This window comes from Melospiza melodia, chromosome 23, assembly GCF_035770615.1.
Source record: "Melospiza melodia melodia isolate bMelMel2 chromosome 23, bMelMel2.pri, whole genome shotgun sequence".
Lineage (NCBI taxonomy): Eukaryota > Metazoa > Chordata > Aves > Passeriformes > Passerellidae > Melospiza > Melospiza melodia.
The window spans coordinates 10154915-10179085 of NC_086216.1; the positions used below are offsets into that span (position 1 = coordinate 10154915).

The 24171-nt window shown below is 47.4% G+C and overlaps 1 protein-coding gene across 3 annotated transcripts in view; it reads left to right on the top strand.

Moving 5' to 3' along the window:
* Positions 1 to 23403, top strand: part of UNC5D (unc-5 netrin receptor D) — a 109292-nt gene extending 85889 nt beyond the window's left edge. For 2 of the 3 annotated variants that reach the window (XM_063175084.1, XM_063175085.1), the window contains exons 10-16: positions 1456 to 1540; positions 3662 to 3830; positions 5103 to 5330; positions 8572 to 8721; positions 11438 to 11602; positions 14387 to 14565; positions 16972 to 23403. In XM_063175084.1, the coding sequence (XP_063031154.1) occupies positions 1456 to 1540; positions 3662 to 3830; positions 5103 to 5330; positions 8572 to 8721; positions 11438 to 11602; positions 14387 to 14565; positions 16972 to 17173 (1178 nt within the window). In that variant the 3' untranslated portion in view covers positions 17174 to 23403. The remainder of the gene's footprint in view (positions 1 to 1455; positions 1541 to 3661; positions 3831 to 5102; positions 5331 to 8571; positions 8722 to 11437; positions 11603 to 14386; positions 14566 to 16971) is intronic. The other variant, XR_010030385.1, reaches the window with a different exon arrangement.
* The last annotated feature ends 768 nt before the right edge of the window (positions 23404 to 24171 follow it).

Sequence of the window (24171 nt, forward strand, 5' to 3'; positions counted from 1 at the left end):
TCTCTTGATGTCTTCAGCATGAATGTCACATTAATCAAAGCTTTGCATTGCTTGCATGCTGCTCCAGAGGAGAGGCTCCCCGGGAAGGGTCGGTGCTGGATCTTACATAAGGGGTCCTCATGTTCCAGCAGCAGCTCCAACCCCACATCCCTGCCCCATGGGGGGACACAGGGACAGCCCCACTGCCCACCAGGCTCCTGCCCCTCCTGCCTGCCTCTTTTCCCTTTCCTTGGAGCAAAATCTCTCCAGATTCCCAAAGCAGGGTCCCTGTCCCAGGCTGGGATGCTCCCTCTGCTTTGTGCCTCCCTCTGCTTTGTATCCTTTTTGACTTTTGTGATCTTTGTGGGACGTGTTTTAGACCTTCAGGGCTGTTTGTTTGTTGTGGAATGTGCTGAACAGCAGATCAGAGCCTGGCCGGGTCACAGCCCTGCAGCTGCACCCCAGGGCTGTGTTTGCATCACCCCAAATCCCAGCCCTTACCCTGGGTATTTTCTCTCCCCAAAACACAGCACAAAAAGCCCAGATACTGCCAGCTAGGTGTTATCATCTTTCAACTCTAGTGATATTTATCCACTTTAAATTCAGCTCTGTTTTCGTTTGAGCAGTGGCTCCAGGATTATCTGCTGCTCTCTGGTTGAACTGGATGATTTAGAGCTTTATCCTTCATGTCCCACAAAACGGGTGCTTTAAAGGTTACCATAAAAAACGTGGCTTGTGTTTAGAGAGGATTGATATCAGTGACAGCCCAGGCATGCACAACGTGGGGAATGTTTTCATTTCTCCACAGACTGGTTTTGTGCTGAGGAAGGAACACTGCAGAGGCACCAAGTTAAGGCATGAATTAAGAATTCCCTCATACTGTATATTTAGCTACTTTATGTAATGATAGTCCCATCAATTAGATTATTAAAATATGTATTTGGTCCACTTGAAATTTATGTAATTCTTGCTGGCTTTATGTAAGATCAGCTGTGCCAAGCAGTTGTAAATTCCAGTGTGATCGAGTCGGTGCCTCACCAAGTCTCTGCATCATGCGGCAGATGCCAAACACATCCCCCCTCTCCTGAGAGTGAGATAAAGCAGTTTGAAACTGCCCTGTTAACTTCTGATCCACTCTGGTGGTGTGCAAGTAGGATGGGATCACTTGGGAGCAGGAGCTGGGGTGTGTGGGCACAAAGGGATGATCCTCCTCTCCATGGGGAGATTTCCTAGGATCCCACAATGATCAAGTGTGACTTCAAAAATTAAAGAGCCTCGAAGAGGCTTTTTAGGAACTAAGATGTCTTTTCATTTGATGGGAAAGCAACAGCTTTATTTCCTTGGATAGTTCATGTTCCTTTCATTTGGTGAGGTTGCCATGAGAAGCAGGAACTCAGAGGAACATTCTGGTGGCGCTCCCTGTCCCTGGCAGCCTTGCCCTTCCCAAGGGACACTCCTGCCCTTGCTCTTTTCCAGGGGTCAGTCTGTTGATTCCACATGGGGCCATTCCAGAGGAGAGTTCCTGGGAAATCTACCTGGCCATCACCCAGAGGGAGTCCAGGTGAGAGATCCGGGATCATGGTCCTGCCTTTGTTCATGGGTTTGGGGTGGAAGGTGCAGGAGCCACTCCTGGTCCCCACCCTGCTGTGACCCTGAAAGGGACACACAAATGCCCTTGGAGTGCTGCTCCTGTGGAACCCTTGGAATTCTTGTGCCTGTTGCTCCTCTCCCTGCTCAGAGCACCTCAGGCTCTGGGAGTGCTTCGATTTTATTTTTTTTATAGCCTGAGAATCCTACAGACATTTGGAAGCACCGAGGCTTCAGCAGAATTTATTTTTGTGGCACTTGAGAGAGGGGAAAAAAGGAATTGGCTTTTTTTTGTTACCCTGTTGTGTCTTTTTTTTTCCTCCCCTGCAGTCTCCCTCTCACCAACACTTGCACACACAGACTGAGGGGAGCCTTGGAACATTCCAGCCTCTCTTTAGCAGGAATGTTGGTTGAAAAGGGCATTTTCTGGGCACCCACAGCTACAGCTCCACGTCAGGGCACTGGAATGGGGCACCCAAGTCACCTTGGGCTTTTCCCCTTTTTATATCCTGGTTTTATTCTTGTATCTTATATATATTTTTTTTTTAATCTTGGTTGAGGTCCTTTCAGTAATTTTTTCCTCGGTTGAGGTTCCTCCTCTCATTTTTTATCTTGGAGACACCATTTGCTTTCGTTTGAAGAGGGAACTGCACGCGCAGTGATTTGGAACCCAAATGGATTAAAATACAACCAAACAGCAACAAAACCAGCAGGGCAAGAGGTTTCAATTGCTGGTTCAGTGTCCAAGGGATTCTCCTCCACTCTGGCACCACTCCTGCCCAGGGATTCATTCCAAGAGATACAGAAAACACGTGGATGTGGGGGTGGCTCCAGTTTGTTGGAGTGAGGGAGAAGAAAAGCAGATCACACATCTCTGGAAGGCAGCAGGCAGAGGATGCAGCCATTAACTGAATCCCTGGAGCTCAGGTGGGATCTCCCCTGCCTGTCCCAGAGCCACAGCCATGGCTCCACCTGGCCCAGCCCTAATTCCAAGCACAGCCCTGTCCCCGAGTCTGTAAAACTCACCGAGATCCCTCCTCCTGCAGAATACAAATAGGTTTTCAAAGCAGGGAGATCACACTCAATCTGGAAGAATTTATGAGCCTGTGTTTTTTCAGCCATAATTTGTTTTATCTTCGCTCCTGTGAAAATATTGTTGATGGCAGCGTTTGAAAGCAGAGCACGGTGAGGAAGGGACCAGCTGGTGCTCGGAGCTGGGCTGGCTGGCACAGAGCAATTCCGGCGCTGGATTTGGGTTAAACAAATTGAAATGCGTTTTAAATACCAGAGTCCTAAACTGACCGGCCGCTGATTGGAGTTAGATGGGGTCTGATGGGTTTGTTTCATCTCCAGCTGCTGCTTCCATGTGAAATGAGCAGAAATGAGCAGCAGTGTGGGAGCCCAGGAAATTCCTCTGGCTGCCTTGCGGGACTCAAGACCCTGGCAGGGGGCTCAGAGACCTTGGCACAGAGTCAAAACCACCTGTGCCTTTGATTTTAGCCCATGGAAAAAATTACTAACTCGGTGTGAGGAGTTACAAGCCACAAGAGTTTGAGTAGAATGATGGTTAATTTGTCACAGGGTGAAAATGTAGAATTTTGGGGGTTTAGAATAGGGGTACAAGAGGCAAGATGTAGGAATATGGATGTGTCCTGTCCTTCTTCTTCTTGTCCTCCATCTTCTGCTGTGATGGTGACACTTTTGCATTGGTTTAGAGACAGACTGTATAACACAGGTGATAGGTATTGGAAAATTATTGTAATTAATGTCCATGTGGTTTTTAGTATAAAAAGCCAACAGCACCCCAAGGGCAGGGACTGTGCCACAACTCGACCTGCTGGACAGCTCTCAGCAGGTCAGAGAAAGAATGTGACAGATAAGAAATTATTATTTCTTATCTAACAACCTTGAGAAGGAGAGCCAAGGAATCCTGACTCCTTCTTTGGCTGCCAGGCTGGGAAAAGAAACTTTCTAAGACATCTCGGGACCATCCTGACCACAGAGACCCCAAGACAGATGTGGGAGGTGCTTGGATTTGAACTCTTTTCAGTGAATTCTCACTCCTGACAGCTACTCTTGTCTTTGCTGCCCCAAGCCTGGAGCCGGAGGGCCCCGAGGTGCTGCTGGGCCCCGAGGTGAGCTGCGGGCCCCCCGAGCTGGCCGTGAGCACCCCCTGTGCCCTGAGCATCCCACACTGCGCCCACGCCGACCCCCAGCACTGGAGCATCCACCTTAAAAGGAGGACCCAGCAGGGCAAGTGGGAGGTAAGCCCAGCCCCAGGCTGTGCCCAGTTGTTGTCACATAGGGGTCATTTCTCCTGAATCACGTCGGGGTCACCATTTGTTGTCACTATATCACAAGAGTTCTATTGTCAGTACATTGCAAGGGTTCCATGTCGCCAGAGTTTCGTGCCTCCTTGATGTTTCTTGTAGGCTTCTCCTCTAGGCACTGACTCTTCCTTGTCCTCACAGCAGCCAACTGACTCCAGTCCCCTCAACCAAGCAATCCACTCTTTTATAACACTCTTCTTATTGGCTGCGGCCTGTTAACATCAGGCCTGCTCCTAATCCTTAATAATTGGCTCAGCTGAAACTCTTTAGGGGCTAAGATTACATTCTATACTTCCTTTATTTACTTATATTCTATCCCCCTATACCCAGTGTGGAAATGGAGTTAAGCCTTGGTTGTGCAGAGATTCTGGTGGGCATAGACACAGAGAAGAAGAAACATTCACAGTGAAAAAGATTTTTTGCTTTGTGATGAAGCAGCAGAATTGGGTTTGGGTGTTTTACATGAAGATGTGCAGAAGTTTATGGCTACAAAGCCCAGCCATGGATGCCATGGCTGCAGTCTGTCCTTCTGTCCTGTCCCTCTCCGAGCCCCTGCCTGGGGTCTGCTGTGCTTTAACCCATTCCCAGTCCCATTTTCCTGATACAGATTTATTCAGTCCCTGGGCAGATCCAGCAGTGCTGGCCTCAGACAGCCTGGGTCACTGAGGAGAGGGACAAAGGGACACAGGGACAGATGGACAGAGGGTCACAGGACACACAGACAGAGGGACACAGGGCAGGACTGAGCAGCAGAGGCAGAGCAGAGGGAGTTTTTGAGGAAGGGAAACGTGGCTGTAATGGGTGTTCTGGAAGGAAGTCAAAGCCCAGCCATTGTTCAAGGTTTGCTTATTGACTTTAACCTTCAAGGTAATTTTTTAACTTGACACTGGGGGGGAAAATTAGCCAGAAAGTCAAGAGCACTTGAAAAAAGCTGCTAAAATTGCTTAGGCATCATCATTATTATTGTATGTACACAGCGAGCTCTGTGCTGGGCATGGCCATAAATCTGCCTGCTGACTCAGGGCTAAATTGGGAATGTTTACTCAGGAAAGCAGTCCCCCTTCTCCCCTTCCCCCAGAGTGGCTCCCAGCAACACACTGCACTCCAATTGAATAAAAATAAAGAATTAATGCCATGACTCCTATTGTCGAGGCCTATTGATTCCGTTTCGCTTTATTCTCTTTAAACCTGAATTTCGTTTTGCAGGAAGTGATGTCTGTGGAAGAGGAAACTACTTCTTGCTACTGCCTGTTGGATCCTTATGCCTGTCACATTCTCTTAAACAGCTTTGGAACTTATGCCCTAATTGGGGAACCCATCTCAGACTGCGCCGTTCGACAGCTGAAAGTCGCCGTTTTTGGCTGCCTGTCTTGCAATTCTCTGGATTACAATCTGAGGGTTTATTGTGTGGATAACACCCCTTGTGCATTCCAGGTAAATGCCTTCACTTTGCTCCTCTGGGCTTGCTTGGTTTTCCCATTAAACCCTTTTGCTCCTTTCATCCCCAGCCTTAACCCAATGGGAATATTGGATTTTTTAAAGCACTTGCTGCACCATTTGAATAAATCCCTTAAATTCCCTGCAGTTGTGGATTTACACTGAGAGCTTTAGGGCAGCCAAACTCTCTTGTTTGCTTTCTCATTTTTTGCCACATTCTCAGCTGCCCAAACTCACCCAGCCCTGGTTTACAAAAATTCAATTATCCTGCATTTCCTCTTAAAAAAACCAACAGACCAAATCCCCACGTGGCACTTGGGATCAGAATGATTTTTCCTGCACCATGTTCCAGGACACAACAGTGACATTCTCTGGCTTTTGGTAAACTCAAAATATGGGGAATTTCAGGGGGTTTTGGATAAAATACAGGGAATTACAGAAGTCTTGGGATCAAATATGGGGAATTTCAGAGGTTTGGGGATCAAATATGGGGAATTTCAGAGGTTTTTGAATAAAATATGGGGAATTACAGAGGTTTTTGGATAAAATACTGTTCTTTGGGGAACTGAAATGCAAACAGTTGTGACATGAAATTTGCCATAAAATATGGCAAATTACAGAGGTTTTTGGATAAAATACAGCAAATTACCGAGGTTTTTTGATAAAATGCTGTTCTTTGGGGAACTGGAATGCAAAGAGTTGTGAGATGAATTTTTCCTTCCTCTTGCTGTGACACAGGAATGAGAACAGGGCTGTGAGTGGAGCTGCTGTCTCTGTGCTGCTAATAAAAGCCAAGGCACCAAAAGGATTGTTAGAGGCTCACAATGGCTGCCTAATTATCCTCTTTATAACACTTAGACAATTAGTGGGTACCGGTGTCTTCCTGATGAGTCTGGAGGAAATGATCAGAAGAATAATTACCAGTTCTCTGCCTTGCCAGGAGTGAGCAGGGTGCGTGTGGATAGTGAGACAATCCTGCATTTATGGCGTGATGCAGCCCTAAAAGCAAGGCCATGTTAGGAATACAGGGAATTTCAGAGGTTTTTGGATTAAATAGGTCAAATTTCAGAAGTTTTTGATAAAATATGACAAATTTTAGAGGGTTTTGGGTAAAAGATGGGGAATTTCAGAGGTTTTTGGATGAAATATGGGGAGTTACAGAGATTTTTGGATAAAATTTGGGGGATTACAGAGTTTTTTGGATAAAATATGGCAAATTACAGAAGTTTTTGGATGAGGGAATTTCAGAGGTTTTTGGATAAAATGTCGGAGTTGGGGTTGCCAAGTGGTGTTTGGCAGTTAATCCTGCACAGTGCAGGTTTATGTAAGAGACAAAATTCCCTTGTTTTTGACTTTTTCCCTGGCTGAAAACTCTCCTTGCTCCCCCAGCAGCTGCCTTGGGCCTTTGGGAAGTTCTGAGTGTGCTGGGAACTCCTGGCTCTCAAAATTGGAGAGACCCAGGTCCTTTGTGTTTTGCCCCAAAAGCTACTACTGTGGGAGGAGCACCACATCTCTCACTGAAGGCAGAGCAGCACTTACACAACATTCACAACCATCCAACATTCTTCAGGAATTTTGAGAATGTTTAAGAAATAATCTGCTCCCTCTGTGGGTGGAAACCAAAAAACTGAAATCTCACAATTTTCTTTCTTCAGATGAACCCAACCACTTGACTTGGTTTGGAAAGACAGGAAGCTAAGGAAGGCAGGAGCCTCCCCTAAAATGGAGAATGTAAATCCCCTCCCTCTGAATTGCTATAAATTTTAAATTAAGGGGCTCTCAGGAAAAAATATGGGAGCAGGAAGAACAGTTCTTTAATAGGGAAGAAAATAAAAGGATAAAATAAACAATGCAGTGAACTAAACCAACACTGCCAGAGTCAGAACCCAACCTGACACCCTGTGGGTCAGGGTGTTGGCAGCAGTCCCATTGGAATTGTGGCTCAGCCCTCGTGCAGTGTCAGGAGTGGTTCTGCTGGAGCAGGGATCCTGTAGAGAAGGATGGATTCTTCCTCTGAAGATCCAGTGTAAGAAGAGGCAGCTGCTGCTCCTCTGGGGAATCCAGTAGAAAAAGCCATGCTGTTATTCCTAGAAACTCAAGATTATATCCGGGTAGGAATGCTTGGCTCCTCCCTCTGGGCTCACATCTCCCAATGGGATGCTGTAGCTCTTATCAGCCATGCAGCAACATTCAATGGCCTCTTATCAGCAGATGTCCCCTCCCAAGAGTGATTGTGGAAGAGATAAGGAAAACTGCAAACTGGACAAAAGACAGCTGCCATGCAGATGGCAAATAGAATAAATACATCTTGCCTTGCAGTCTGGAACACCACCAGGGGTTAAACCAACCTAAATGCCTGGAAAAAAAATTAGTTTATAATAGAAATCCATTAGTGCAGTTTCAGAGAGCTGGAGCATTGAATTTGCAGAAGGTCACAGTGATTCCAGGAGCTCCTCTAACGGCGACTTTGGTCCTGACAAGCACTAAACCCCTTCCATGGACACACATTTGATACAATTTATGTGGATTGAGAAAGGTAATTTGGAAGCACTGCTTGCCTGCTGATTTTTAAAGAGTTCTGCAACCTTTCCTCCCTCACTGGTGTTTTTACTGCAGCAGCACAGGAATAAACATTGTTTAACTACCGGCAGGGGTGATTTTTTTTTTTTTTTTTTTGCCATTATGTTTTAAATTCACCGAATTACATGAAAATTTCTTTTGGAACAGAGCTCTGGAGGGCTGTAGTGCAAACCCCTGCCCAGAGTCTGCCCTTCACACTGCTCAGGGTCTTGTGCAGTGATTCTGGAGGTGCCCCAGAGGTGGGAAATGGAAGTGAATGGTTTCACCTGAAGCGTTTGAAGGCTCTGAAAAGCCCTCAGAGAAGTTCCCCAGCAAAGCTGCTCTGGAATCCAGCTGTGCTGGGCTGCACTGGGGGTGTTGGAGAGTGGAGACAGCCAAAAATTCAGTGTCCAACCAGCATTACCTGACCAGAAATGGGGCTGGCAGTGCCCAAACCCAGCCTTCTGGGAAATAGCAATATCAAATATTTATAAATATAAATATTTATATTATAAATACCATCAGCTGCCCACGAGAGAGACTCCACTGCATTCAGCACTGTGGGGGAACCTGAGACCCCACAGAGAGGAATTCTGGATCCCTGGATGCAGACTCCCCAAATCACTGGATCTGGGGTTTGTTCCTGATGCTGGAAATATTCTCTCCTTCTCCCTTGCAGGAAGTGGTTTCGGATGAAAGGCTCCAAGGGGGACAATTGCTGGAGGAACCCAAACTTCTGCATTTTAAAGGCAACACCTGCAGCCTCCAGATCTCAGTGCTGGACGTGCCTCCCTTCCTGTGGAGAATCAAACCCTTCACTGCCTGTCAGGTACCTGGCATTTTATTTCACTGCTTCCCTCTGCACTGGGGGAGAACCCAAATGAGACACAAATGAACTGAGGTTCCTTTTATTTAAAAAGCTTTAAAACCCCCCGAGCGTTTAACAAAAACATGTTGCCTCTTGGTTCTGACAAACACAGATTTCGTTTACACCAGAATGCTGTAAATTTGTCATTTTACAGAAATGCTTTTGCCTTCCCCCATTTCAGTTGCCTCCAACAGAAGGCAAATATTCCTGCTCAAACTTAACCACTCCTCAAGATGTTTCTAATATCTGTCATTGCAGTTTTGATATAACTATGGAAATATGGCTAAAAATGACATTTAAATGTAACCACGAGTTCAAATCACAGCACGCAGAGAGCAAGCATTAGAACTGAAGAGCAGCAAATTGGTTTTTCTCTTCTCCATTAATTAGAGAGGCTGTTGAAAACTGAAAAGGAAAAATCAAAACAAAAGAAGAATTTCCAAGGATTTTTGATGACTGGAAATTCTAAGGAATGTGCTGGCACATGGAGTGGGTTAGTTTTAAAACACAGCACTCAATTAGAATGTACAATCTCCCTTCTCCCAGAAGCAGAGACACAGTTTTTGCATCCTCGAGAATTTTGGCAAAAACCCTGTTTTAAATGTGCTGCCACGTTCCCCAAAACATAAAACATAAGAGGGTAATGGGCTCTGAAAGTTATAAACACAGACCCAGAGCCAGAGCAATCCCCAATTATCCCTCGTGGGGATAATTCAGCCTACAGCTTAAGAAATTAAATAAATTAATCCTTTTCAGCTTCTCAGGAAGAAGAGCTTTTTGGTGTTTTGATTGTTCTTCCCACTCACCTGTATTTTAAAAGCTAAACCAAGCAGGGTTAGGATGTCCCAGTCCTGCCAGAGTGTGCCCAAAAGAAAAATCAAATCAGAGGAGTTTCCTCTTAATGCAACAAATTCACTTCTGCCCTCAGCAGATTATAGAGCTCCACACTTTGATTATTTTATTGTCTCCTAATCCCTTCTCCAAACACGAAGAATAAATGTCTGGAATTCAACCTCCGAGTGCCACTTAGAGCCTGATCAGAGCAGGGGCTCAGGGCTGGAAAAAAGCCTGTGCCAAACCCAGGGCTGCCCTGATCCAAAGGAAAATTTACATTTTCTAACTGGTGTAACTGGGATGCCTTGGGCAGCTCAGAAACACAATCACTGCTCCTCAGAGGAGCTGCAGAACCTCCCCTGGCTCGGTGCTTCCCTCGCAGTGAAAAGTCTGGTGACAGCTCTGGTTTGCTTCCAGCCCCTTTATAGAGAAAAGGATCTATTTTTGCACGTGGAGTTTCTTCCAGTGTTCCCTGGGCTCGTCTCCTACGTCCCACCCTGTGAGAGCAGCTGCTTGTGCTGCCTGGCAGGAACAACTGAACACAGCCTGTTCCAGGAATGTCTCTGGTCCAGCAGCAGAGCCTCCCCGGGCAGCGTGGGGAGGAGGATTTATGGAAATGATGTCTCAGGGAGGCCGAGCAGATGAATAAATCACACTGAGGAGCTGCTGGGAGGCAGCTGGTGGCAGGTGGCACCAGGATTCCTGCTCAGAGCCTGTGTTTGTCCTGGCCCAGGGCTTGGCTCCCTTCCCACCGGGGATCCCTGAGAGATGTGGGTGGTGCAGGCAGAGCAGGGATGGGCATGGCAGGAGCTGGGCAGGCACCTCTGGCTGCTCAGATCTGCATCTCCTGGAGGATCCAGCTCTGCCTGGGGCCAGGAGATGATTTACAGCCCCTCTGTCTGCGAGGAGCTTAATTATAAACGCAGAGTGGAGCTGAAAACATCTCTGGAATACTCCAAGCACTCATTGTTGCAGCACTCCTTGCTGCTCTGCTTTGTTTCACACAGCTCCTTTCAGCTGAGTGATTCTTCCACTCGGAGTGAAAGCAGAGATCATCACCCTGAAAAAAATCTAATTACAGCTGCTCCACTTCTAACATTTTGCTAATGTTTCCTTTATCATTGGGAGCATTTTACTACTGCTGTTCCCAGCTCTGTATCCAGCCTGGGGCTGGGGACAGGAGGGAAGGGCCAGGGCAGTTCCTGGCGATAAATTCCTTTGGAATGGAAAAGGGAAGATTGGCAGGGCCAGGGCAGTTCCTGGTGCAAAGTTCTTTGAGGTGGAGGAGAAAAGGTTGGCAGGGCCAGGGCAGTTCTCAGTGGGAAGTTCCTCTGAGATGGAGAAGGGAAGGGCGGCAGGACCAAGGCAGTTTCTGGTAGGAAATTCCTTTGGGATATGGAAGGAAAGGCTGACCAGGCAGTTCTTGGTTGGAAGTTTCTTCGGGATGGAGAAGGGAAGGTTGGCAGGGCCAGGGCAGTTCCTGGTGCGAAGTTCCTTTGGGGTGGAGAAGGGAAGGCTGGCAGTTCTCAGTGGGAAGTTTCTGTCCTTGCATTGTGGTTACAAGGTGATTTCAAGGAGACACAGAGAGGAATTCTGATCTTGGCAAGAGGGAGGAAGTGAAATGCATCTTTCTGAAGTCTCTCTAAACATCTTTTTCAAGAATCTCCCATTACTTTTTTCTCTGAGCTCTCGGTCACTGCCACACCTCAGTTCCATCAACTCAATCCTCATTTTCTGTCTTTGCTCAGACCTGGAGGTGCCATTACCCAGCCCCCCCAGCAGAGCAGCACTGTGTGTGCCCCCAGGCCGTGTCCCCTGTCCCTGACGTGTCCCTGTCCCACAGGAGGTGCCGTTCTCCCGCGTGTGGCGCGGCAGCCCCCGGCCCCTGCTCGGCGCCTTCTCCCTGGAGCGCTTCAGCCCCGCCACCACCCAGCTGTGCTGCACCGTGTGTGTCAGGCAGCTGCAGGGCCACGAGCAGCTGCTGCACATCCAGACCTCCGTCCTCGAGGTACAGACACCAGCACACCCTGGTCTGTAGGGTGGGATGGTCATGGAACAGAATCCTGGGGTTGGGTTGTGTTGAGTTGGGTTGGGTTGGGTTGTGTTGGGTTGAGTTGGGTTGGATTGAGTTGGTTTGGCTTGGCTTGGCTTGGCTTGGCTTGGCTTGGCTTGGAAGGGCCTTAAAGCCCATCCAGTGCCACCCCTGCCATGGGCAAGGCCACCTTCCACCATCCCACCCCTTGGACCCTTCCAAGGAGGGGGCACCACCTCTCTGCCCACCGGTTCCCTCCCCAGTTTTGTCCTTTCCTCCTGTAGTTTTTGCTCAAATCTGGAAGCAGTCTTTAAAGCCTTGCAGATCCCATTTCCAGCAGAAATCAAGGCACAGAGACTCTGCAGCACCAACAATAATTTATCAATAATTCAATAATTGATTGTTTGGGTTGGTGGCTGCGGTTTCCTAGCAAGAAGCCTTTGCAGAGCACTGAGAGGTGGGGACAGGGGTACAAACTGTGCCTTGTGAGGACTGAGCCCTGCTCATGGTTAAAACAAATCAGACCTACAGCTGAGCAAGCTGCTGATCTGTCCCACAGCCATTAGAACTCCAGCAGCTGCATTTTTTAGATTATTGAGCATCTTTGTTGATTAATCCAGATTAATAATGCTGGATTAGAGTTCTACACCCATAAATGCTCTGAGCAGGGAGTGCGGCAGCTGGGCAAGAGAACATGAACATCATTTTATATAAAAACTCAGAACTGGCCAAGTGTTTTCTGCTCCTTTACTGTTATTTCATAAAACCCCTCTGTCACTCTCTGTGTCTCCAGCCCGTGCTGCCGCTGCCTCGCTCTCCCTCTCTGCTGTGTTTTTAAGGGCCCTGTCTGTACACAAGTCCCCAGAGCATGTTCCCGTTCTGCTTCAAGCAGATTTACTGCTCTGGAAGGCTTTCTCATGCCTATCTCCAGCAGTGATTGAAGAGGGAGGATAATTTGACTGCGAAATAAATTCTGTGAGTGACAACTCCCCCCCGGAGCCGCTCCGTGCGCGACAATCCCCGCAGCGCCCGGGTCGCTGTGCTTATCTCACACGTGCAGGGCAGGAGCTTCTCCTGCTCTGCATCTTGAGCAGAGCCCAGGGCAGAGCTGCAGCACCGGGTGCTGAGCCTGGCTGGCCCTGGGGACCTGTCACAAATGGTGGATGGAGGCTGCAGCATCGTCGCTGCTGCTGGTTAATATTGATGCTGTGTCACTCTCGGATGAGTAATGCACTGAAATTTGACTCTGTTGTGCAAGGCTGGTGTGATTCCACAGGAAAAGAGGGGCCAGATCTGCAAAGGACCTGGATTCCAGAGAATCTGGGAGAGCTGAGGTGTTTAAGGAATTCAGGTGTTTAAGAAAACCCAAAGAAATAAAGAAACAAACACAAATTTTTGTGCCCATGTTTGGGGTTTAAGAAATTAAAGATTTAGAAACCCAGCACAGCTCTGCAAGACAAAAATAACCAAAAAATAAAACTTATGGAAGGAAAAGCCAAAATTTTAAAGGTTTTTATGCACAAGTCCTTGTGATGGTGAAGGAACACCTTCTGGGTGTTCTTTCACAACTCACAGAAGCACCTCTTGTAGCAGGCCAGAGCCTGCAACACCTTCCTGACATTCAGGAGCTTAAGATAGGAAATGCCAATTCATGGTGACTGGAACCTTAGAAGCTCCTCTCTTCTGCCTTTGGACCTCTTGCTTATCGCTCTGTAAGACTATAGGTCACTTTCTTTTAACCGTTGCTATTGGACAATTTCCAAAACCCCTGAACCCTATATAAAGAGCTGCTTTTGCCCAGCTCAGGCAAAAGAGCTGTCACTGGAAACCTTTGCAGAAGATTCAGTAAAGACACTCCTGTGGAACCCCACACAGGCTTCTCCTCTCTCTCCCTGCATCTGCCTACTTGGGCACCTAGCAAGCTGAGAGCTGAAATCACCACAATGAGCTGATAATCACTAAAGAGCTGATATCACTTAAGCTTGCTAAGGTTGCCTGTGGCTAAAAACTGCTTGGGAACTTAGACAAGCTGTGCCGAGCAGGTCAGAGCTATCCCAGGTCAGAGCTATCAGTGATGCTGGCTGGGGTCTCTACAAATCACAAACAGGACAGGACTGCAGGGAACGTGCTTTGAGCTGTTTTATTTTCCAGCATCAGTCTCATCCCATGGTTGTGACAATGGGAAGATGTCAGCAGCTCACATCCCAGCCAGCAGACGAAGAACTTAATGTTACAACTCACTTTATAAGTTTTTTGACCCATCACCAAAGCAAAAGCACATAGACAGTAGTTCTATCCAACCACTATAAGTGCATGTACTTTTGCTTAAAACAATGTTTGCTTATTTCAAATACAATTCTTATTTGTAAGCTTTAAAACACAATGCCCAGAGCTCCATTATTAAGCTTCAAACTTCCTAATATCTCACTAGATAAACTTTTCTGTAGCTTAGGGAGTTATTCTAGAGAAACATTAATACACAGACCATTGTTCTATTTGCCCTTGCTTTTCTACAGCTTAAATAATTTTTCTGCTGACCAATCTCATGGCTGCTGCTTGGCTCTAATCACAGTTCTGCTGTTTCTGAGGCCTGCATGTTGTAGCTTTCCCAAAACCCTCTGATTTTGTGGATTCCCACAATCCGGACCCCGCTGCAGCCTACTAGGGATACCCCGAACCCCAGCACAGCCACATTAACCTCTGAGCCATTTTCTGTTTCCAGTTCAAGCAACTTGAGCTTTGATTCTCCTTTCCCTACAGGCCGAGAGAGAAAACATCCCCTTCTTTGGCCACGAGGACAGCGCCTTCCCCGCCCAGCTGGGCCCCAAGGCCTTCAAGATCCCGCGCTCCATCCGGCAGCGCATCTGCGCCACCTTCGACGCGCCCGGCGCCAAGGGCAAGGACTGGCAGCTGCTGGCACAGAAGAACAGCATCAGCAGGTGACGGCAGCACCCTGGCATGGGGTTTGTGGTGGTGTTCACAGGGGTCCCAGGATGAGGGAAGAGATGAGACTCTTGACCCGTTTCAGAAGGCTGTTTTATTATTTTATGATATATATTTAATATATATATATATATATATATGATGTATATTATATTAAAAGAAAATTATACATGACCGTGTTCACAGGGGTCTTAGGATGAGGGAAGAGATGAGGATCTGACTCCGTGTTTCAGAAGGCTTGATTTATTATTTTATGATATATATTACATTAAAACTACAGTAAAAGGATAGAAGAAAGGATTTCATCAGAAGGCTTGAAAGGAAAGAAGTGGAATGATAACAAAAGCTCGTGACTCTCAGAGAATCCAAGAGAGCTGGACTGCGATTGGCCATTAATTAGAAACATCCAACATGAGACCAATCAAAGATCCACTTGTTGCATTCCACAGCAGCAGATAATTATTGTTTTTCTTTTCCTCTGAGGCTTCTCAGCTTCTCAAAAGAAAAAATCCTAACAAAAGAATTTTTCATAAAATATCATGGCTGCAGGGGTTGGCACCTGGAAAGGGGATTTTGGGCCATTCAGGGGTGGGTGGTTGGTTGGTTGGTTGGTTGGTTGGTTGGTTGGTTGGTTGGTTGGTTGGTTTGCTTCTGGTGTTGGGGTGTGGGTGGGAATGAAGGGCTAAGTGGGGTTCACTCCTGGTTCCAGCTCCTCATCCTTCTGCCCACCCTCAGGAGCCCAAGGCTGCAGAAGGATTTTGTCCATCCAAGAGCTGTTCAAAGCCCTTAGGAGGCTGCACGTTCCCCCAGACAAATCCCCTTGACTCTCTCTCTCTCTTTCCTATTCCAAAATGAATCCTGCAGAATTTTTTTTTTTTGAAGGGAAAGACATCTTAAAAAGAGACAGTCATGCTCTACCGTTAGGAGTAATAATATTATGATTATTAAAAGTGAAAGATGCTGTAAAAACCAATTTACTTCTTACTTTGCTTTTTCTGCTTGGCTAAATTAAATTGGCGGAGGCAGCTTCCTCACAAAAATATTTTCTGATTGTCACAAACTCTATAAATGCGTTCCCAGGAGAGCAGAGGAATACTTAAATCAGGCAAAGTAACTTTCCATTGGCTTCCTGCTTTGTGTGGGAGCCTCAATAAACCACATCTGAGCAAAAGGAAAAAGAGTTTTGGATAAACACTTTGTTTTACCAAATTCTGTGCAAATTACCCCTGCATGGTCCTAAAAACAGCACATTATCAAAATAGAAAATCCCGGATCAAAGGGGTTGTGTCTTTGCACAACCCAAGCACCAGCTGCTGAGGGGTTTTATTTTCCAAACACGTGGATCATGCTGGGCATAGGGCACAGCTGCAGCCCGGGCTGCTCCTCATCCCTTTTCCCTTCTTTCCCTGCAGGAATCTCTCCTTATTCCTCATCCCTTTTTCCCTGCAGGAATCTCTCCTTTTTTCTCTCCTTTCCCTGCAGGAATCTCTCCTTCTTCCTCACCCATTTTCTCTCCTTCCCCTGCAGGAACCTCTCCTTCTTCCTCATCTCCTTCTCCCTCCATTCGCTGCAGGAATCTCTCCTTTTTCCTCGCCCTTTTTTATCTCCTTTCCCTGCCGGTATCTCTCCTTTTTCCTCACCCCTTTTCCCCTTTTCTTCCTGCAGGAATCTCTCCTTTCCCTGCAGGAATCTCTCCTCTATCATCTCCCTTTTTCCCTGCAGGAATCTCTCTTCCATCCTCACCCCTTTTTCCCTGCAGGAATCTCTCCTCCTTCCCCATTCCTTTCTCCCTCCTTTCCCTGCAGCAATCTCTCCTTCTTCCTCAACCCTTTTTCTCTCCTTTCCCTGCAGGAATCTCTCCTTCTTTGTCACTCCATTTTCCCTTTTTCCCTGCAGGGAATCTCTCCTTCTTCCTCACCCCTTTTTCCCTGCAGGAATTTCTCCTTTCCCTGCAGGAATCTTTTCTTCTTCCTCGTCCCTTTCTCCCTCCTTTCCCCGCAGGAATCTCTCCTTTCCCTGCAGGAATCTCTCCTTCTTCCTCAACCCTTTTTCCCTGTAGGAATCTCTCCTTCTTCTTCATCTCTTTTTCCCTCCTTTCCCTGCAGGAATCTCTTTTTTTCCCTGCAGGAATCTCTTTTTTTCCCTGCAGGAATATCTCCTTATTCCTCATCCCTTTTTCCCTCCCTTCTCTGCAGTAGTCTCTCCTTCCTTACCCATTTTCTCTCCTTTCCCTGCAGGAATCTCTCCTTTTTTTCTCTCCTTTCCCTACAGGAATCTCTCCTCCTTCCTCACCATTTTTCCCTGCAGGAATCTCTCCTCCTTCCTCACCCATTTTCTCTCCTTTCCTTTCCCCACAGGAACCTATCCTCCTTCCTCACCCATTTTCTCTCTTTTCCCTGCAGGAACCTCTCCTTCTTTGCCACCCAGAGCAGCCCCTCTGCCGTCATCCTGGACCTGTGGGAGGCGCGGCACCAGCACGACGGGGACCTGGACTCGCTGGCCTGTGCCCTGGAGGAGATTGGCAGGACACACTCCAAGCCCCCCGACGTGCCAGAGCCCGAGCTGGACGAGCCCGAGTTCCCCTGCACCAGGAAGGGGCTTTAGTCCCTCTGTCCTGCCAGGACACACGGCCAGCAGGGGTTGTGGGGATGGAACTCGCCCCCATCAGTGGCAACGGGAGGAGCAGAAGCTAAAAACCCTCTGGTGATGAGGAAAACCAGCTCCTCCCTGTCCTCCTCCACTTAAAACCCACATTTTGGTGCCCCAAACGAGCCTGCACTTGTGTCAGCGCCGGGGCAGGAGGGAGAGAGACACAGAGCCATAAGAGGGAAATGTTATTCTGTATTTAGGAACAGTCATGTTCGTGTACTGCCTAGTGAAAAATCAACAAATAGCGTTGGATATTTCGAGCCACTGGAGGTTGGTCCTGGTTAAAAGGTTTCTCTAGTGAAAATCAACAAATAACACTGGATATTTCGAGCCACTGGAGGTTGGTCCTGGTTAAAAGGTTTCTCGCTTCAAGGGTGGTTTAAAAATCCCATCACGTTGTCACTTTATGTCTGCTACAGGAAAACTGAAAATTTGGCCTTATCCTGTTCAGATGTTTGAGGAATTAGAAGATCTCATAATTATTTCACATCGTGTGTATTCCAAATAATTTGTTTTAAAAATTCAGCCCCTTAATGAATGTACATTTGCTGCAGAGCTTTGCTGCCTGCTCTGTTACCAAAATTCCAGAACAAACCCCTTCTCTCTGAGACTGGGGGGTGTGTGCACACGCCAGAGGAATTTTCTAATTTTCTACGTCTGCAAACTTTCTTAGTCAAAAAACTGTCTTTGGGGGTGGATTTAAATAACCAAATAACACACGGGAAATTTTCCAGCCCTATTTTAGCAAGTTGAGACATTTATTTTTGTTACTTCATTCTCTGTGGCTGAGCTGAAGGTGAAGGCAGTCAGCACAGCTTCATTTTGGTTTGGTTTCAGATTGAAACCACAAACCCCACACAGCACTGCCAACACTGGCCTGGATTTTGTTGCACAGTTTGGGAATTTTGCGGGGTCCAGAGCTGGCTGTGTTACCTTGGTTTAATTACAAATTGCATTTTCCCCAAAAATCAGGATCTAAGCAGAGAATTCATGTCATTTTTTACCCATTCCATGCAGAAATTATTTATGGCTTCAATCAAACCAAAAAGAGCTGTCACTGTGAGCGAGGGCCTGGTGGAGCTGGTACTGAGCCAAATGTCACCATTATTTTTGACCATTCTTTTCACTCCCATCCTTCACCATAGCCGAGGTGCTGGAGCCCGTGGGGCTGCCAGGGCACAGGCAGGAGAAAAAGGAACAGAAATGAGGCTTTGGGAGCTTTGTGGAAATGCAGGAAACCCAAACCAAGGGTTTGGAGGCTGTTTTAGCCTTGTGTTTGGCTGAGAGCAGGGCAGTTCCTTCACCCAGGACTGCAGGGTGAAAATCTGAACAACAACAACAATGAGATCAGCAACATCAGCTCTGTCCTTGCTTGTGCTGCCCTGAAATCACAAATGTCACTGCCTGCCCAGCTCAGGAATAGGCTGAGACATGGAAATCCTGAAACTTGGAAATCCTGAGACCAGTGCAAAGCTTTCCTGCAGTTCAGCATCTCCTGCAAGCCTGGCAGGAGGCTCCTGGCACAGGTTTCGGGGCAGACAGAAATACCGGCTGCAAGCTGTCACTGCTTTCAGCAGCACATGCTCCTCCAGTTCCATCCCCACTGACTGCCAGTCCTCCTCCACAAACCTGTTCTTGGTTGGACAAAATGTCAGGCATTAGAAAAAAAAACAAAACAAGGGATGATGGCACTGGGGGAACAAGCAGAGTCTGCGAGCTGCCGTTGTCGGGGAAACCAACCCGGCTCTGCCTGCAGCAGGGATTTGTTCTCAGCGCCCCAGAGCTGCTCTGCTCCTGAGCAGGCTGGGTTTGTGCACCCCAGGTGCTGCAGGGGATTCCTGGGTTAGACATTGGAGGGGGATCTTTGGGATCAGGTGTTCTGGGAAGTCTGAACCTCTCAAGTACCTCAGAAATGGGGAAAGTGTAGGAGCCCGAATGAGGGATGTGGGATTCCAGGCACCTCTCCAAAATGCAGATTATTGTATCCAAAGTGCAGTTTATTCTATCCAAAATGCAGTTTATTCTATCCAAGATGCTACAGCAGTCCAGGGTCGTGGATGACAGAGCTGTGCCTCCAGCTGTCAGTTCCAGCTGCAGGCAGGCCTGGACACCCACATCCCTCATTCGGGCTCTTACTAATGGTGCCCCACGTTGGGCGCCACTGTGAGAGCCAAAATGAGAGATGTGGAACTCCAGGGGCTCTTCAAAATGCAGTTTATTGTATCCAAAATGCAGTTTATTGTATACAGAATGCAGTTTATTCTATCCAAGATGCTACAGCAGTCCAGGGTCGTGGGTGACAGAGCTGTGCCCACAGCTGTCAGCTCTAGCTGCACACAAGGCTGAAGACCCTTTAATTTTGGCTACAAATGCATTATATACTTTTCTTTCCTGAGCATCTTAATACCAATCTATAGTAGAACTAATCTATACCTTAACTATTATCTACAGCCTATCATAACTACTGTAATTACCATATTCATGTTGCTGTTCTCCAATCACTAAAAGTCAGTACATTACAGTTTAAGCTAGAAGTTTTTTTCAGTTTTCTTGCAGTGGAAAATTCTGAGATAATTTTCTACTTGCAACATTTGCTGCCTTGTTTGCCTGTGCTATCTTTCTGCTTGGTAAAAGCATCTTCTTGTTTGGGGTGGGTTTATCCTTTGTTCTAAGCCATAAAACCCCTTCTAACTAACACACCCTTTGCCTCCCTGGTTATCCAGTGAGACTGGCTCAGCAATTCTTTTCTTCTATACCAAAACTTGCTTCCATCTCTATTCCTTCATCAGACTCTACATTTAAAAATCCTTCCGCCAAGCACACATATCTGTGAGACTTTCTAGTCAAACTCTCATCCTTCCCAACAGGAAAGAGAGAAGGGAAATTGGGATTAAAAGGGAGGGTTTGGGAAATCGGGATGAAAAGGAGCTGCATCCTCCTGCTCTGCTCCATCCTCCTGACAGCCCAGGGGAGCCCCAGGATCTGTGTGGGCTCAGCCTCTGCTGCCTTTCCTCGGGGTTCTGTCCACCCTGGAGCTCTGCAGACCCTCCCAGTGCAGGACCCCCCTCTCAGAAGGACCCTGCCCTGCCCCAGAATCCCAGCCCACCCACAATCCCATGTCCTGAAAGGGAATCAATGTCCAAGCTGGACAATTCTATAGGGAAGCTGTTCCCCCATGAAGGGCTCAGTTGGATGTTGCCCTTTAGGTTTTGTTCCCTGGTTTTTCTTCTTCCCTTTGATTAAAGCAACTCTTTGTTGCTGATCTCACTCTTTGAGATCCTGAATCAACAACTCTCCAGCTTTCCTTCCTATTCCTGACTGCTTTGATGCTCTTGTGTTCTTCAAATGAACCAGAAATGCCCCAAATATTTATTTCCTTTCTCCCTTTCTCTTTAAAAGACCTTTTGGAAATCCGTGCACGTATTCATATGATTTGACCCAAAACACAGATGTGGAGGAGCACCTGGAAAAGGATTAGAGGCCAGGAATTAAAAATTCATTCCTTTCTTCTGTTGTATAAATTATGATAATTGAAAAACAATTTTCCCTGAACTAGAAAGTAAAAGAAGGAGAAATGTGCATTTCCCCCCCTGTACATTCCACGTGGCTGCCCTAGCTCTATTCAGGGGAAAGAGCCATTCTGATTTTACATCACCAAAGAATCTGCTTTAATAGATTTTCATTTTCCTGAGCACTTTGCCCAGGTATTTCTGTGCCATGACTCATTGCAGACTAATGGCTGCATTTTAAAAATGACTCCCAGCTCCGCCAGCACCATAAAGCTCATTTCCATCTCGTACCGCCCTGCACTCCCACAGAAGTTTTATTGGGATTTTTGTAATAGATGAAGAGATATCAAACAATTCTCTTTAAAATCCAGCAAACTGCTTTTGTCCTTGTTTTTATCTCTGGCCACAGCTGCTCTCCCCATGTCTGGCCTGGGCACTGCTGCCTTTCAGAGAATCTTATTCAGCATAAATCACTTTGCAGGGTCTGGGATATTCACATCACACTGCAAATTCATTCTTTTCCACCTGCAAGGCAGTGCTGTGAGAGTTTTAAAGCATTCAATAACTGATCAATTCCAATTTTCCACTAAAGGGAGACACAGCCCAGGTCCACGGTGAGTTAAACAAGGGAGGGACCGGGCTGGGCTTCTGGTCACCAACTGAATCTTCTTTTTTCAGGCTGTTTCTGCCTGTAAAACACAGATTGCAGCAAAGAGCTGCTCTTGGCTGGTAATTAACTGAGTGGAAAACAGGAAATGAGATTTGAAGTCCTTGACAACCAAGGACAATCTCCAGGGTTACCTCTCTGGCCTTTCCTTGGCTGACGCCCCCAGAGAGTTCTGTCTCACCTGGAGCACAGCAGGAAAGGGGAACATCCCTCACCCAGGGCCTGCCCGTGGTTTCCCAGGGGCTGCTCATTCCTGGGATGAGCTCTGGTGAAATCCCTCCCTGGACACTGCTCCTGATCCAACAGGGGCTGGGATGTGCACAGCCCTCCCTGCCCAGCCCCAGAATTTTGGGGTGGAATTGGTGAAATTCCTCCTTGGATGAGCTCCTGATCCTGCAGGGGCTGGGGTGTGCACAGCCCTCCCTGCCCAGCACCAGGGTTTTGGGGTGGAATTGATGAAGTTTGGGGTGCCCTGCACCCAGCCTGGGCACAGCAGGAGGGGAAAGTTTGGGGTTTCCTCCCAAACCCTCCCAGCACTGACTAGCCCCTGGCTCTGGCAGAGTGGAACATCCAGCCCCTGCCATGCCCACGCTGGAATTGGGAATATTGACCCATGGTTGGGATATCTCCTCAAGGAATCCCTTCAGGTGTCTCTGGTTGGGATATCTCCTCAAGGAATCCCTTCAGGTGTCCCTTGTTCAGGCACTGGAGGGGGAGGAAGGAAACCCCAAACCCCAGCCCCAGATTTTTAGGTGAAGCTGTCGATTTTCCCATCCTTTCCCCCCTCATCCTCCACCCCAGCCCCTGTGCTGAGCCCCAGGGCTCCTGAGTGCCTCTCCCAGCTGGGCAGGGCACACACAAACCCTGGGCTCACAACCACAGCTTTGGGAACAAAAACTCCATCCCCTCACCTGGCGCTCCCCCATCCCGCTGTGACCCTGATATCCCAGCTGATAAACGGCTACAAAAATGTTAAATGTGCTCCTTGTGTTGGTTTGGATAATATAAAACGTGGTGCTGGTCAGTCTGCTGAGGCTCTGGGCAGTGTCACGCAAGAGATAACAAAATTCCCATTGCATCCTCAACCAGAATTTTAAGCCAGCTCTTAGGTGAAAACGGGAGGAGGAACTTCAACCCAGCCCGACACAAAATATAAATAATTCCTAAAAAGAGAAAAAAACAAAAAACAGAAGGAGCACATGTAACATTTTTGCAGCCGTTTATTAGCTGGGCATTTTGCCCCAACAAAATGCCCAGCTGATAAATGCCTAAAAAAATGTTAAATGTGCTCCTGTTGTTGGTTTGGATAAGATAAAACGTGGTGCTGGTCAGTCTGGTGAGACTCTGGGCAGTGTCAGACAAGAGATAACAAAATTCCCAACTTGCATCCTCAACTTTAAGCCAGCTCTTAGGTGAAAACAGGAGGAGGAACTTCGACCCAGCCTGACACAAAATATAAATAATTCCTAAAAAGAGAAAAAAAAATAACCCAAAAGTATTCCTCTAGAGAGACTTGTTTTCTCTTCTGCTCCTTTATTTTTGCAGTGAAGAGGTTGTGAAAAGGTTCTTGGCTGCTCTGCCTGAGCATCCCTCCCTGCCCCGGCGTGTTTGGGGTGAAGGAGGGCAGAGCCCTGAGCCCTTCCTAGGATGAAGCTGAAGGAGAAGGGGAAGGGAGACAGAACGTGGAATCAAAAGCATGGCCTTGGCTTCATACCACACTTTCTGTGCCTTGTTCTATCAATGTAAATTCTGAATGTTGTACAGTGAAAATACTTGGGAGAGACTCCTTGGGAAAGGCTGCACTGGCTTCTTTTTTCAGCACATGTACATATATAAATATATATACATATATATATATATTTGGTAATGCCAACCAGCTGTGTTCTATTGTCCTGGAGAAGTCAAAGTGGACACTTTGGGTGTTTTCTGTAGAGTTTCAGAGCTGTGTGGCCCCGGCCTTTGGAGAGAGGTGTACAGATGGGAATGATGGATATCAGCTATTTATGAATAAAGAGTCTTTTACTGACGCCTGACCCTGCTGTCCTTTCACTGCTGGGGTCAAACCAGGCCAGGCACTGGGGAGGGTGGGCTCACAGGGAGCTCTGGGCGTGGCTTTTTGGTTTTAATAATTCCATTAATTATTTGGATAATTAATTATTTGAATGGAATTAATTCATTCACTTGATCATTCCTTGGCACATTCAGGGCTGTGCCCTGGCTTGGGAACATCCCAGGATATTCCAGGGACATCCAAAGACACTCCTTGGCACAGATATCCCTAGCCAGGACTGGCTGTGCCCATATCCCAGGAACGTTCCAGGACATCCCAGGACATCCCAGGGACATTCTGGGACATTCCAGGACATCCCAGGGACATCCCAGGGACATTCTAGGACATCCCAGGGGCACAGACATCCCCAGCCAGAGCCAGGCTGTGCCCACACTCGGGGTCATCCCAGGACATCCCAGGATATTCCAGGGCTGGCTGTGCCCACACTTGGGGACATTCCCAGAATATTTCAGGACATCCCAGGGACATTCTGGGACATTCCAAGGACATTCCAGGATATTCCAGGGGCACAGACATCCCCAGCCAGGGCTGGCTGTGCCCACACTTGGGGACATCCCAGAATATCCCAGGATATGCCAGGAACATCTCAGGATATTCCAGGACATCCCAGGACATCCCAGGGACATTCCTTGGCATAGACTTGCCCAGCCAGGGCCAGGCTGTGCCCACACTCAGGGAAATCCCGGGATATTCCAGGATATTCCTT